This window comes from Crinia signifera, chromosome 9 (assembly GCF_055691185.1).
Source record: "Crinia signifera chromosome 9, ASM5569118v1, whole genome shotgun sequence".
NCBI classification, from domain to species: Eukaryota; Metazoa; Chordata; class Amphibia; order Anura; family Myobatrachidae; genus Crinia; species Crinia signifera.
The window spans coordinates 127112540-127126387 of NC_139225.1; the positions used below are offsets into that span (position 1 = coordinate 127112540).

At 44.8% G+C, this 13848-nt stretch overlaps 1 protein-coding gene across 4 annotated transcripts in view; it reads left to right on the forward strand.

The window, feature by feature from the left end:
- Positions 1-12844, forward strand: part of NUMBL (NUMB like endocytic adaptor protein) — a 109491-nt gene extending 96647 nt beyond the window's left edge. For all 4 annotated transcript variants that reach the window (XM_083159709.1, XM_083159711.1, XM_083159712.1 and 1 more), the window contains 2 exons: positions 4966-5133; positions 8636-12844. In XM_083159709.1, the coding sequence (XP_083015835.1) occupies positions 4966-5133; positions 8636-9336 (869 nt within the window). In that variant the 3' untranslated portion in view covers positions 9337-12844. The remainder of the gene's footprint in view (positions 1-4965; positions 5134-8635) is intronic.
- The last annotated feature ends 1004 nt before the right edge of the window (positions 12845-13848 follow it).

Consider the following 13848-nt stretch of genomic DNA (forward strand, 5'->3'; position numbering starts at 1 on the left):
CAGGTGTCTGTAAAGCAGCAGGGCACCTAGTAACACCCCCTCCCTCCCCTGGTACCTGGCTGCGGATCTGGTAGGCAGCGGGAGTGCACGGGTCACTAGGAGCCGCTCATTACATATGCGCATATGAATGATCTGCTCATTACATATGCACATATGTAATGAGCGGCTCCAGATTATTAAATATTCACTGCGCTGATAACCAGCTCAGTGCTAACTGCTGCCTGATTCCTATATACCGGTTCAGAGCCCATCACACTGCATAAAAAATGGCTCTGAACCATGGAGGACTCTGCTTTTTAGCCGTTTGCAAATACCGGTTATTTGTAACCGGTAAATGCAGACTGGCGCTTTCACACTGCAGCTCGAACCGGTTTAAAAGGCAAAAAAAACGGTTAACAGCTGCAGTGTGAAAGGGGTATAAGAGACTGTTAATATAATAATAATAATATTAACAATGTTAGGGCTGAGGGCTGATTCAATGGTGGAGGCCGAAGCTTACACGCTGTGTCTATTGGCGTCCTCACGTCTATGACTTTATGCAGATGGCACTAAATAATCCTTCCCTGTGTGCATCGGCATGCATGAAGGACTCAGATGCCCACTGTCAGGGGTTTATTTACTAAGATGGGAGTTCTATTGACAATGGGGTGTTGCTATGGGCAACCAATCAGATTCTATCTATTATTTTCTAGCAGGTGATAAATAAATAAGAAGTAGAGTCTTCTCTACCTGTGAAAAACCGGCATTCGTGGCTCTTTGGGGAGGAGGCGGAGTCAAAATGATGCAGATCACACCATTTTAGCGCCTCCCCTTCCCAAAGAGCTGCAAATATTGGCATTTACTGTGCTGGGGTGGGGCTAGATGACATCAAGCTCTGGCCCTGCCCCAGAAATGTTGCAGAGAGTCTCCTCTCCGGGCTACTCCCAGAGAGGAGACACGTAAAGTAGGCAACCCTGGTACACACTGTACTACCTCCTGCAGAGCTGGATTAAGGCTTTAGACAGGGGGGCCCTGAGGTCTAAAATTAAAATCATAATACAAATATATGATATATATATTATTGAATCCTCTGCTTCACTATGGCACTGTAGGTATTATAATATGTTCATAAATCGTTTTCTCCAAATTGTATATGCAATAATCCCAATCGGAGTGTGTAACAGAGGTCAGTGCTGTAAATGGGCAGTCTCACAATGCTTCTGTGGCCTCTGTATTATATATGCACCGTTTCAGAGCCACTCCTGCTCCTTCTCCAAGATCCTGTGGCCAGCATGAGGGCAATTACATACCTCCCAACTGTCACGATTTTAGAGGGACAGTCACGATTTTCGGGTCCTGTCCCGCTGTCCCTCCTGCGGCAGGCATTGTCCCACTGCGGGGGGTGGCAGTTGGGAGACCCCCCAATCTAGTAGAATAGACGCTGTGCGCATGCGCACAGCGTCTATTCTCGTATGAAAATGAGGTTGCGGCTAATTAGCATAAGCCACACCCTCATTTGCATACGCCCCGCCCCCTTTTCGGGCGCTAGTGTCCCTATTTCTTCAGTTCAAAAGTTGGGAGGTATGCAATTAAAGCTAAGAAAATAAAATTCTGTACCATACATACACACACACAGGGCATGCACACACACATACCATACATACACACAGGGCATGCACACACACATGCCATACATACACACAGGGCATGCACACACACATACCATACATACACACAGGGCATGCACGCACACATACCATACATACACACAGTGCATGCACACACATACCATACATACACACAGGGCAAGCACACACACATACCATACATACACACAGCGCATGCACACACACATACCATACATACACACAGCGCATGCACACACACACACACATACCATACAAACACACACACAGCGCATGCACACACACATACCATACATACACACAGGGCATGCACACACATACCATACAAACACACAGCGAATGCACACACAGGGCATGAACGCATACATACCATACATATATACACAGGGCATGCACACACACATACCATACATACACACAGCGCATGCACACACAGGGCATGAATGCACACAGAGCATGCACGCACACATACCATACATACATACATACATACATACATACATACAGGGCATGCATGCTATACTTGCCTACTTTTAAAGTCTCCTCTAGGGGAGGACCCCTGAGAGGAGACTGTCAGCAGCACTTTTGGGGGTTGGGCTTGATGTAGACATCATGCATAAAATTATGTGATTTGCATATTTAGCCAATCCCTTGAAAAGCCACGAATCGCGATACTTTGAAGCTGCCGCAGGGGGTCTGGCGGTATCTGGGAGGGTTGCCCACCTTTCCAGTGGCCATTCTGGGAGGGTAGGCAAGGACCCCTGATGCACGCACACATATACGCACATACCATACATAAACACAGGGGATGCACACACACACCATACACACACACACACGGCATGCAAGCACACATACCATAGTTTCACACACATACCATATGTACACACACAGAGCATACATAGATGCACACATACCATACAAACACATACATGACATACACACATACACGCATACATACATACATACATACATACATACATACATACACACACACACACACACACACACACACACACACATACCATACATACAAACAGGGCATACATACATGCATATGGGGGGGGGGGGGGTATCTTAGAATGCACACCCAATTTACATGAGGTGCTATCATGCTGGGACTTGTAGTTCTGCAAAGAAAAACACATGGTGCAGATTGAGGTTCTTGGTATAATCATTGACCAAGAAATATTTGCCCACCAACTAGCTTCCCAATGACCTAATTTCTGGTGGGTCCCTAATACTGTTTGAATCTGGGGCACGGAACCCCAAAAAGGGCAGCATAAGCCAGTCACCACAGGGCAGCACACAAGTGAAAAAGTAAGCTATAAAAGTGTGTTAACAAGAAAGAAGCTGGAGCAAGAGGTTAAAAAGTGTAGTGCTAGAAGTATAATATTAGTGAAAATAAATAGTGCTAAATAAATGTTAGGGTGTGCCACCCCAAAAGCAACTCTGCTACAGCAACCCAAGGGGAGCCACGCATACATACATACATACATACATGCACACATACCATACAAAACACACACATAACAGACATACACACATACCATACATACACATATGATATACAGGCACACATAACATAACAGTACACATACACACAGAATACATAGCAACTACACTACAGTATTAAAGTAAATAGCCCCCACAAGCAATTAGATGTTACCCCATACCCCCACTGCAGCTACCTACCAAGGAAAGTGTTCACTGGGCCAGCATACAGTAATATATTAAAGGTGCCCACACACCTCACCCCCTGCCATGCTCCTGCTGCTGGCACCCACATCAAGTGACACACACACCTGTATAGTCAGCTTCAGCCAGCCCAGCAGCAGCTCCGTCTCAAAGCCCCATGTTGTGAATAGTGAGAGGTATAAACAAGGAAATATCAGGCGCAACTAACCATAACCAAATAAAAGAAATAATTAAATTGATATATAATATTTCATTTAAAAAAATCAATGCTCTAAATTTTAAATGCTGCTCCCAACAGTAGCTGGAAACCTATATATTAGACATGCAATTAATTAAGAGAGTGCACTGTATTGAATTGATTAAATATGTAATGAATAAAAAACAGCATATATACAGGTATATAAAAAAGCAATTCAATATACAATTATTGAGATCAAAATGGAACGAATTTCTTATAATATAGGCCTTGTCAATTTATATCACACTAGAAAAAATATATAGAATTTACAGTAAGTAATCCCTGAGCAGCCTTATTTATAAGTATATACATCCACGGAGTTCCAAATGGAGCACAGATGGAAAAGGGTTGCAATTATACCATAAATCAAATGGTTCTCAATCACTTAGCTCTTACCCCAGCACAGTCCATAGGTTGTGTGAGGTTCTAGTATTCAGACGCTGATTAGGGGAGCCTCCCATGGGGGTGTCCATGATTGCAAGGTGCAGATGCCACTCTACCCAATGTAAGGTAGATATGGTACTTGCAGGTGGTTCAAAGATCATGTTGACCTTTTGGCTGTCCATCACTGAGATACAGATGGAGGTTACAGGAGGGATGAGCTGTGGAGCTAGCGGTGGGTAATATTGGGGTGATTAGCCCTTAGGCAGGGACATGATTAGAGCCTGGAGTTCTGATTCTACAACTGGACTGACTGGAGCGGCACTGTGGGCGTTGTACTTTACCTTTCCAGACTACAAATACACGTTTGTTTCTCGGGTGTACCACTCAGATTGTCTGCGCCCATCTTCATAAATTCTCAATTCTAACCCAGTTTTATTAATGCATCTACTTGATATTTTAAGTTTATAGATTCCTATGATCAGTGCAAATGGGTACGTTCCCAGAAAGTTGTGCCCATGTTCTAAACAGAAAAGCCCAATATTGGAGTCCAGGGAAAGCCCAAAGAGAATCGGCCCCAGGACTGTGTAATGGGGTTTATTGTATCTCCCCTCCTCACACCGCATGTGCTGTAGAAAATACTGATGAGACATTTGGTTCTGATGATAACTGAAGAAACCTGAACCTTGGAGGTCCGGGTGGGCCAAATCCTAGAGTCAGGTCTCTTTCAAGTACTGAACACAGGTTTTAAAAGCAAATCTGTGGTTCTGTATTGCACATAAGTCCCTCCCTTGTGATTTCAGGCGTCAATTCACACAGGAGAGTGTATGGTCAGGTGGGCAAATTGATTGAAAATGAATGTTATTGATGTTAAACACATGATGGGGGTGTCGCAAACCAAAATGCGCCCATCTCTAATATAAAGTGACCGTGTCTCTTTTTTTGGCGAATGTTAAAGGCCTTTTACAGTGTAATAATCACTAAATCAATCATCTAAAATACATCTGTTTCTCTCATTTCCAGAAATGGATCCTACAGGACCTCCGGACCCCGATGGAATTGGCGATCTGTGCAACCAGATCAATAGCTCGTTCACCAACCACCCATCGGAAGACCCCTTTGTCAATGGGAATGGGACTAGAACACCTCCTCATGTGGCTGCTCTTCCCCCACCTCGACAGACGGCACAAAGTGAGTACTTTGGAGGAAAGATAAAATGCTCCAATCAAATGCACCGTACCAGACTTTCATTGACTGACAGAGATATCTCCTACGAACGGTTTGATCTGTTTGGTGATATAAAATGGGCGTGTCTGGGAGGTAAATGGGTGGTGGCCTTGCATTCACAAGGAGTAGCCCCATTTGGAGTGTCGTGGGTTTGTAATTCAGCTTCCATGTGTGATAGTAGCACTTTCATGGTGATGGGACATCTGTTTCCTATGGGGCTAGTTCTGGTGCTGATAATGATGCATGGAGTCTCTGCAGGTCCTGGCCTTTGCATTTAACAGTAATAATACATTCAAGCAAATATGGAGTAGCGGAGGGGTGAGGGATCCTATGGATCTCTCTCCAGAAAAATTATGCGAATGTATCCCAAATACTGCGGCGGCAAACGCCATCACCCAGCAGCTGCTGGAGCCAAGCTTTGTGATGCTTCTCATTCTGAGCTTGGGAAATCTGACAGTCTAGCATACTTCATAGAAAACTATGGGGGCTGTGGTTGCTGCAGATATTGGCTGTAGGACCTGATTCTGGTTCACTTACAAAAGCAAACTCTCTCTCTAATGGACAATACCATGTACACTGCAGGTGGGGCAGATGTAACATGTGCAGAGAGAGTTAGATTTGGGTGAGATTTTACTTCAAACTGATATCTATATTGCAGTGTAAAAATAAAGCTGTCAGTATTTTCCCTGCATGCAAACAAAATAACTCACCCAAATCTAATTCTCTCTGCACATGTTACATCTGCCCCACCTGCAATGCACATGGTTTTGTCCATTAGAGAGAGAATTTACGGTAATTGTTTAGTTTTACGGCGGCAGATATATTGCATGCGTTTTGTATACGATTCACTGTGCGACGCGATTTAGTACCTGTTCATACCCCCACTATCCACTACGGCATGGAGTTGACTTTATATAGTGTGGCGAGCGCATAGAGGAGAGCCCAGCGAGGGGACGCGGATTACTTTGCGCGTGCGCTCGCCATGGAATACATGTAAAGTAATCTGAGTCCCCACGCTTCGGGCTCGGTGGCTCGCTGCGCTCGCCACACTATATATCAACTCCATGCCTTAGTGGTTATGAACAGGTAATAAATCGCATCGCACATCGAATCTTATGCAAATCGCATGCAATATCTGCCGCCGTGAAACTAAACAAGTACCGAATTTACTTTTGCAAGAGAACCAGAATCAGGCCCATGGTCCCTAATACCAAAACTGTGGAAAGGCATGCTGGTACTTGTAGTTTCACAACAACTTAAGAGCCACAGGCGAGCCAGGCTTGGCCTAGTTAGTCCCTTCCACCTCACTCCGTATTTGGGCCATATTTGGTCTATTGCCTGAGGGATCGCGTATTCAGAAAGGCCCAAATAAATTATTATTATCTGTATCCTACACAGCCTGCAGATGTGTTTTACATATATGTATCCTGTACATGTCTACCACCCTGAGATGGCCCTTTTTAGAACTGAATGATGTTATATTTATCACATGGATTGGGTGAAGACCTCTCCTCAAAACGAAAAGGATGTGTTTGATACGTTGGAATGTGTTATTGTTATATTATCATTTCCCATATGCTTATAATCTGTGATTTGGTCTTCTCCACCTTCTAGTTTTTACAACAACTACCCACCTGGTCTTTTTGGTGGTTCTTATACTGATCTATAATGGTTCAAATAAAAATGTTTGCTACTTGTTTAGTTTCACGGCAGCAGTTACGTAGTTTACGTAGTGCTGTATTGAGATTACCAACACAGCACTATGCTGCCTACGTAAACTACGTAACTGCTTCTGTAGTCCTGAAACTAAGTGGAGTGGAGTTGATCTTATAAAGTGTGGCGAGCGTTTCGAGCCACCGAGCCCAAAGCGTGGCGAGGGGACGCGGATACGCATCCCCTTGCGGAGCTCGCGGAGCTCACCGCTCTTCAGGTATGGTGGCGAGCACTTTATAGAATCAACTCCACGCTGAAGTGGATACTGGGGGTATGATGTGGATAGTGGGGGAAATGTGTGTGTGTTGTGCGTTATACTTACTTGCTCGTTGTCAGGGGAAGTTTACTTGCTCCTTGCCAGGGGGGTTTATGTGCTCCTTGACATGGGGGTTTACTTGCTCGTTGCCAGGGGTTGCAGGGCCACAGAGCTCTTCCTGGTAGAGCTGGGCACTCTGCTCTTCCTTGGTCTGCATGTGGACGGAGACTTTGCACCCCTGCGGCTGCGGCACAGTTTTCTCCACTATCCTTATCTCCCATCCGTTTCCTGGTGCTCGCCAGCTCTGTCTCCTGTACCCTGCCGTGCTCCACCGCACGTACGCGTGTTAAAAATCTTAATCGCAGTTAAAGTGCTGCCACATTAATGCAATATTAACACGTTAAAGTGCCCAGCACTACATATATTACATAAACACATGATATAAAAAGAAAAGCCGTGAAGTAGGAGCAAAGGGTAGCATAGAGAAATTCACTATGGTTTATATAAGCAAGCAATGATGAGACACCCAGGGCACAGTGGGGCAGATGTATTAAGCTTTAACAAGAGATAAATCCAAGGGTGATAAGGAGAGATAAACGTCCAGCCAATTACCTGCTAACTGCCATGTTACAGGCTGTGTTTGAAAAAAGTCAGTAAGGAGCTGATTGGCTGGATGTTTATCTCTCCTTATCACAGTTGGATTTATCTGTTAAAGCTTAATACATCTGCCCCAGTGGGAGCAGTAAGCAAACAGCACTCAATACACCTGTATCTAATAGTTGGGCAGACTCACTGGTGGGCATAATGTAGACAGTGGAATGTATGGGTACTGATGACGAGGATAATACTGGGAGGAGAAAATGAGGAAAGAGTGCACTGTTCATAAGGGTTTACAGTTTATGTGGGAGGGGAGTAACCAGGAGGGTGAAAGAGGGAGAGGGTAAGGTGAAATAAGTATTATGAGGGCTGAAAGGCTTGTATGAAGATATGAGCCTTTAGTTCAGTTCAGCTTAATACTTAGAGATCATTATTATTATTATCATCCTTTATTTATATGGCGCTACAAGGCATTTGCAGCACCCAATTACATAAATGAATAATCAAAAAAAGGAAACCGTGACTTATAGTTGAATACAATAGGACACGTACAGGAAACATAGGTACATCAGCAGATAACATCAGCAGATCAGCAGATGACACTGGAAAAAGTCTCAGGGTGGCAGAACACCGCCGGTTTGTTACCATCGAAGATGGTTTAAATAAAGGTCCCTAACATGGTTATGGATGAGTGACAGTTTGTCAGTTTTCCAGCATTTCCAAGTAAATTGTCAACTGTCATTTGCTCTCATCCATAACCATGTTTTTGTTCCAACCAGACAGATCTGCAGATAAATCTGCATGTGTATGGCCACCTTAAGAGAAGAAAAGGCACGTTAGGGAAGAGGACCCTGCTTGTGAGAGCTTACATTCTAAAGTGCTTATGTTTGTTTTCTGCAGGTATTACAGGATGGCCAGATCAAGCAGTGACCACCTCAGCACCTTCTCACTTCCAAATGGGCCATCGTCGAACCCCATCCGAGGCAGAACGTTGGCTGGAAGAGGTGGCAAATGCAGCAAAAGCTCAACAGCAGCAGCAACAACAACAACAACAGGAGCCTGTGCCTCAGCCTATGGTGGCCGTGCCCATGGCGGTACCAGCTGCTATGCAAGCTTATCCAGTCTCATATGATGCCAGCCCGGCTCCTGTTGGCATGTTTATTGCTCCTCATATGCAATCTGCCTATATACCTGTGGGTGGTTATAACCCATCCATGGCAAACAGCATGTCTTATCCTACACCCAGTGTCCCTGTTGTGGGCATTACTCCATCACAAATGGTTGCCAATGCATTCTGCTCTGCCACTCAAGTACTGTCATCCACCCTTGCAAGTAAATCTAACCCCTTCCCTCAGAGCATACTGCACTCCTCAACCACAAGTATTCAGAACCCATCCCAGTCAATCCAGTCAAAACCAAAGCCAAACGGCACTGCCAATGGTACCTGGCCCCCAGATCCCAGCCAGCTGAGACTGGCATCCACTGCACAGGAAGTAGACCAGTTTGAAGCTCAGTGGGCAGCACTAGAGTCCAAATCTCAGCAACGCATGGCCAACCCTTTCTCCAATGAACTCCAGAAGACATTCCAGATAGAATTGTAGCCAAATTCATGCCATTTTTAAACTTTGATCAGGAACAACTGCCACTCGTGGTCGGCCAGTGGGACATTACATACACGGCCATTCTACAGCCACAGTTGGGTGGGAGGGTGGTTGTGTATAACTGGAGATCATCTAAGGCAAATCATGACCTCTGTTCGGACATAGTAGGGATGTGCAGTAGCCTGAGAACCACTTTCAGTTGAAGTAGGGATTGAGGACTTTTTATTCTGCTATCGTATGTGCAAAATTATGCTGGAGAGATTTTTGGATGGGTATAATGTATGATGGGGATATGGATTTATTAAATATTTGAGAGCTATAACAGTCTGTCTTTAAGCAAGTTAAGTACAGTAGGTAAAGAGATGGTTTGAGGTAAGTGACCAAGAAGAAGCGAGGAACGTTGGACTTGGTGCAAGTGTCAGACACATTATTACATTGCCACAGTAGACAAGTTCTTTGTTTGTTTTTTTTACATTAGATTGTACATGTGGTGCTATTTCTGTTGCTATATCCAGGGTATCCACTCATTGTATCCAGTGAGTTTTGTTATTCCACCTGCTGCCATACTGCCTCTGTTGGGTATTTAGAAGCTCCACGTCCCCTGTCTTGTTGGTATAGATCTACAGGTACATCTCTAAATTCCCCAGAGTTAGACAGACTTTGTGCACTAATAACCAGCCCATAGTACTGGGAAACACGAAGACCACGGTCTAAGTCTTCCCTAGGACTAGGTGACATGAGTTTAACCGCAAGGTCAATTGACGGTCTGCATTGTCATTGGATATTAGCAGTTCAGCCCACAAAATTGTTTAACAGGTTCAATTGTATTTTTGGTGGTGGTTGAGGGATTAATGAATGTTTCATCTCATTTCTCTGTGCCAAATTCAAATACATCTCAAGGTTGTGCTGCCAGGTGTGATGCTGTCGAGGCGCGAGGTTCTACGCGTGAAACCTCGCACCACATGAACATTTACATATTTTTTTTGTAGTTTTATGATTTTTTTTTATTGTAACTTAAATGTCAAATGTATTCCATATTTAATATATATATTTTTTTTGATTAGTCTCCATCTCTTCATGAACTTGTATGAAATGTAAAATGACCAAATGATTAATTGAAGGCAACGCTCAGACTGTAGAATTACAGGAAATAATTCATGGACACAACCACTTGTAACAAATGTCTTTGAGTTGTACAAAAAAAAAGGTGTATTTTCTCGCACACCAGGATTTCCAGATTTACCTGTCTGATCACACGTGACTGCGCACATTGACATGACCAGTTGCTGTCCTGTAAAGATATCTGTAATACCTGGTCCGTAGGAACACCCAACCCTTCACCAACATTGCCTGATAAAATAAACCAGTGACATCACTAAGACATGCTTTAGTGATGTCGTTTCTTAGTAAATTGATATGCTGGGTTTTGATTCGTCCCATAAAATGACTGCCTTCAATAGGCGATCAATCCACTTGTAGGACATCCAGTGGAATAGCCTCCGCCATTGCAGAGGTTGCAGGAGCACAGATGTTAGGGTTGCCCAGCAACACCGGGATTCCCGAGTTCCTCCCCCCAAAGGTACCTACTTTGCTGGGAAAACACAAGCCTTCTTTTTCAAGCATGTGCAGGCCCAGTTCATGATCTTCTAAGACAGGCATGTCCAACGTTGGCCCTCCAGATGTTGTGAAACTACACATCCCAGCATGCTTTGCCACCGTTTGGCTATTAGAGAATCCTCTAATAGCATGCTGGGATGTGTAGTTTCACAACATCTGGAGGGCCAACGTTGGACATGTCTGTTCTAAGAGGTCTCTGCTCTGCTCTCACCTGGGATGCTAGGGCAGACTCACTGGGCCTTTGCCCAAATAATATTATGGGGACCAGGGATGCACTGTTCCACTTCTGGTTACATCTGTGTAAGGGCCCCTCACATCCATGTTACTGTGCCAGAAGGAACCTTTGCCACTTACTATACCTACCAACAGGTAAATTCTACAACTGTGCAGGAGGCCTGGACCTATGTCCAGAGTTGCTCAGGAAGCCCAACAAATGTATGAAATACCGTAGCAAAAAGGTGTAACTTCCCAATACTACTCCTGGACGGATCCGATACGATTTGCCGGCGGTCGGGATCCCGACACTGGAATCCCGACCGCCGAAATCCCGACAAGGGGGGGACATGGATCGCCCCCCCTTGCGGGCTCGCTGCGCTCGCCACGCAGCGGGCCCGGTGCCTCGCTACGCTCGGCACGCTATTTTATTCTCCCTCTATGGGTATCGTTGACACCCACGGAGGGAGAAAGTTTCGGGATTTCGGCGGTCGGGATTCCAGTGTCGGGATTCCGACCGCCGGCAAATTAACTGCATCCCCTCCTGGACATTCCACCCTCCATTCCCATACACTAACCTGCTCTTCTAACACTTCTTTGTGCCAGGGAGCAGAATTCTGCTGCCCGCTTCCGATCATTGCTGAGAATATTCCTCCGTGGTACCGGTGGGATACTAGCCGGATAGATACATTCCCTCTTTATGATGAATTAAATCCTGAAACCGTGATTTAGGGATTTCCTTCATCGTACAGGGAAAACTGTTCTGAGCAGCCCTTCTGTTTACTGGGCCATGGCGCAGTCCTGATCTGTGTATACATTGTGTGTGCGTGACTATCAGGCATTCTGCCCGTTCCTGGGACTCCCAATTATATCTGGCTTTGTAAGACTGTACAAATAAAGAAAACAACATTAATAATATTAATAAATGTGAATTTTAATTTTATACCCAACACTGTAGAATTGCTTGTCCCGCGGACAACAGGAATTGGATAATTGCTGACGTTAGCCATAACCTTTCTATATCTCTATGAACTATAACCGTATATAATGTGTATATTAACTCATCTGTACATGTAACATATTCAGAAGACTCGACTCAGGTGTCTGTTTAAAGTGTAAATGACCTTCATGCTAGATTATACGCAGATCATGTGTCTACGAGTGTGTAAATTCCACATATACATTATATAATGTGTATACACGTGTGTACATGCTGGATATTTTCAGGTGGCACAGAGGTCCCCTGAATAAAACAATCACTTCTATTTAATAAAATAAGGTAATGGACATAAAATATTAGCTGCCCTGTATGAAAGAGGTATTAGCAACATTCACATCTCATCAGGGGCCTGATAAAAGGTTCCAGGTGCCCAGGACTAATACACATGTAGCTCCCCATGTAATGCTGCTAACACGCGTGTATGGGCGCTCAGGGACCCGCCAGTCATACTGCCCATATGCATGTAATGAAGGTTATACAGCTGGCATGTAGGATCTAGTGCTTGTGGTGTGTGGAGGAGACTTTGGCTTTAGGCTGCCAGGCTGGCGCTGTAGCACAATGTACATAAAGTAATGGTTCCATCAGTAAATTACATTGGCACTGCCATCTGGCAGTCACCTTAATAACATGGAATAAATAAGGCCTCAGTTTAATTCTTCGTTTGTCACCTACAAGGCACCCCCCCCCCCCCCCCCGCCCCCCATTGGTGCCTGTTTAACTAGCCTGTTGGTTAATCGGGCACTGCAGGTAATGTAGGCGGGCATTGTTATATGAGATATTGAAGTTGTTTCTGCTCCACTGGTGCACAGAGGGAGCTGCCTAGGTAGAAATGTATTGTACATATCTGTCTGCCTGTCATACAGTACATTGATCCAGCGCCCTGGGTGTAAGTCCTCCAATTATTTCTGTAAAGACATATGGGCATTGTATTAGGTTATGAGGGAAGGGGGCGGTCATTGTTATATGTTATGTGGAAGGGGGGCGGGCATTGTTATATGTTATGGGGAAGGGGGGCGGGCATTGTTATATGTTATGGGGAAGGGGGGCGGGCATTGTTATATGGTATGGGGAAGGGAGCGGGCACTGTTATATGTTATGGGGAAGGGGGGGCAGGCATTGTTATATGTTATGGGGGAAGGGGGCAGTAATTATATTAGGTTATGAGGGAAGGGGGCAGACATCATTTGGAAAAGGCATGGTTATATGTTCTGCCGGAATGGTGGGCAGGCATGCTTATATGTTATGGGGGGGGGGAGGCAAGGTTATATGTTAGGGGGGGGGGGGGCATGGTTATATGTTATGGGGGGGCGTGGTTATATGTTATGGGGGGGCATGGTTATATGTTATGGGGGGGGCATGGTTATATGAGGAATCGGGAGGTATGTTTTCGGTGCTATAGACCAGCACAGCACCAAGCTCCTATTAACCTATTATAGCGCATAGCCTGGACTCCGCCAACTGTTGAGATCTCACTATTTAAGGTATTTGCTCTAATAATTATTGATCTTTTAAATTGAGTTTTTCATATATTCAATAATGTTGAGATGGTCTCGTATTAATCTATAAGGGAGGAGTGGATTATCTACACCCTCAGTACCCTCATTTCTGCTAACAGTGTCTTAACCTACTGTCTAAATCCGAACCTGTCCCACGAGTGAGAAAGGGCACACTAGTAACCTATC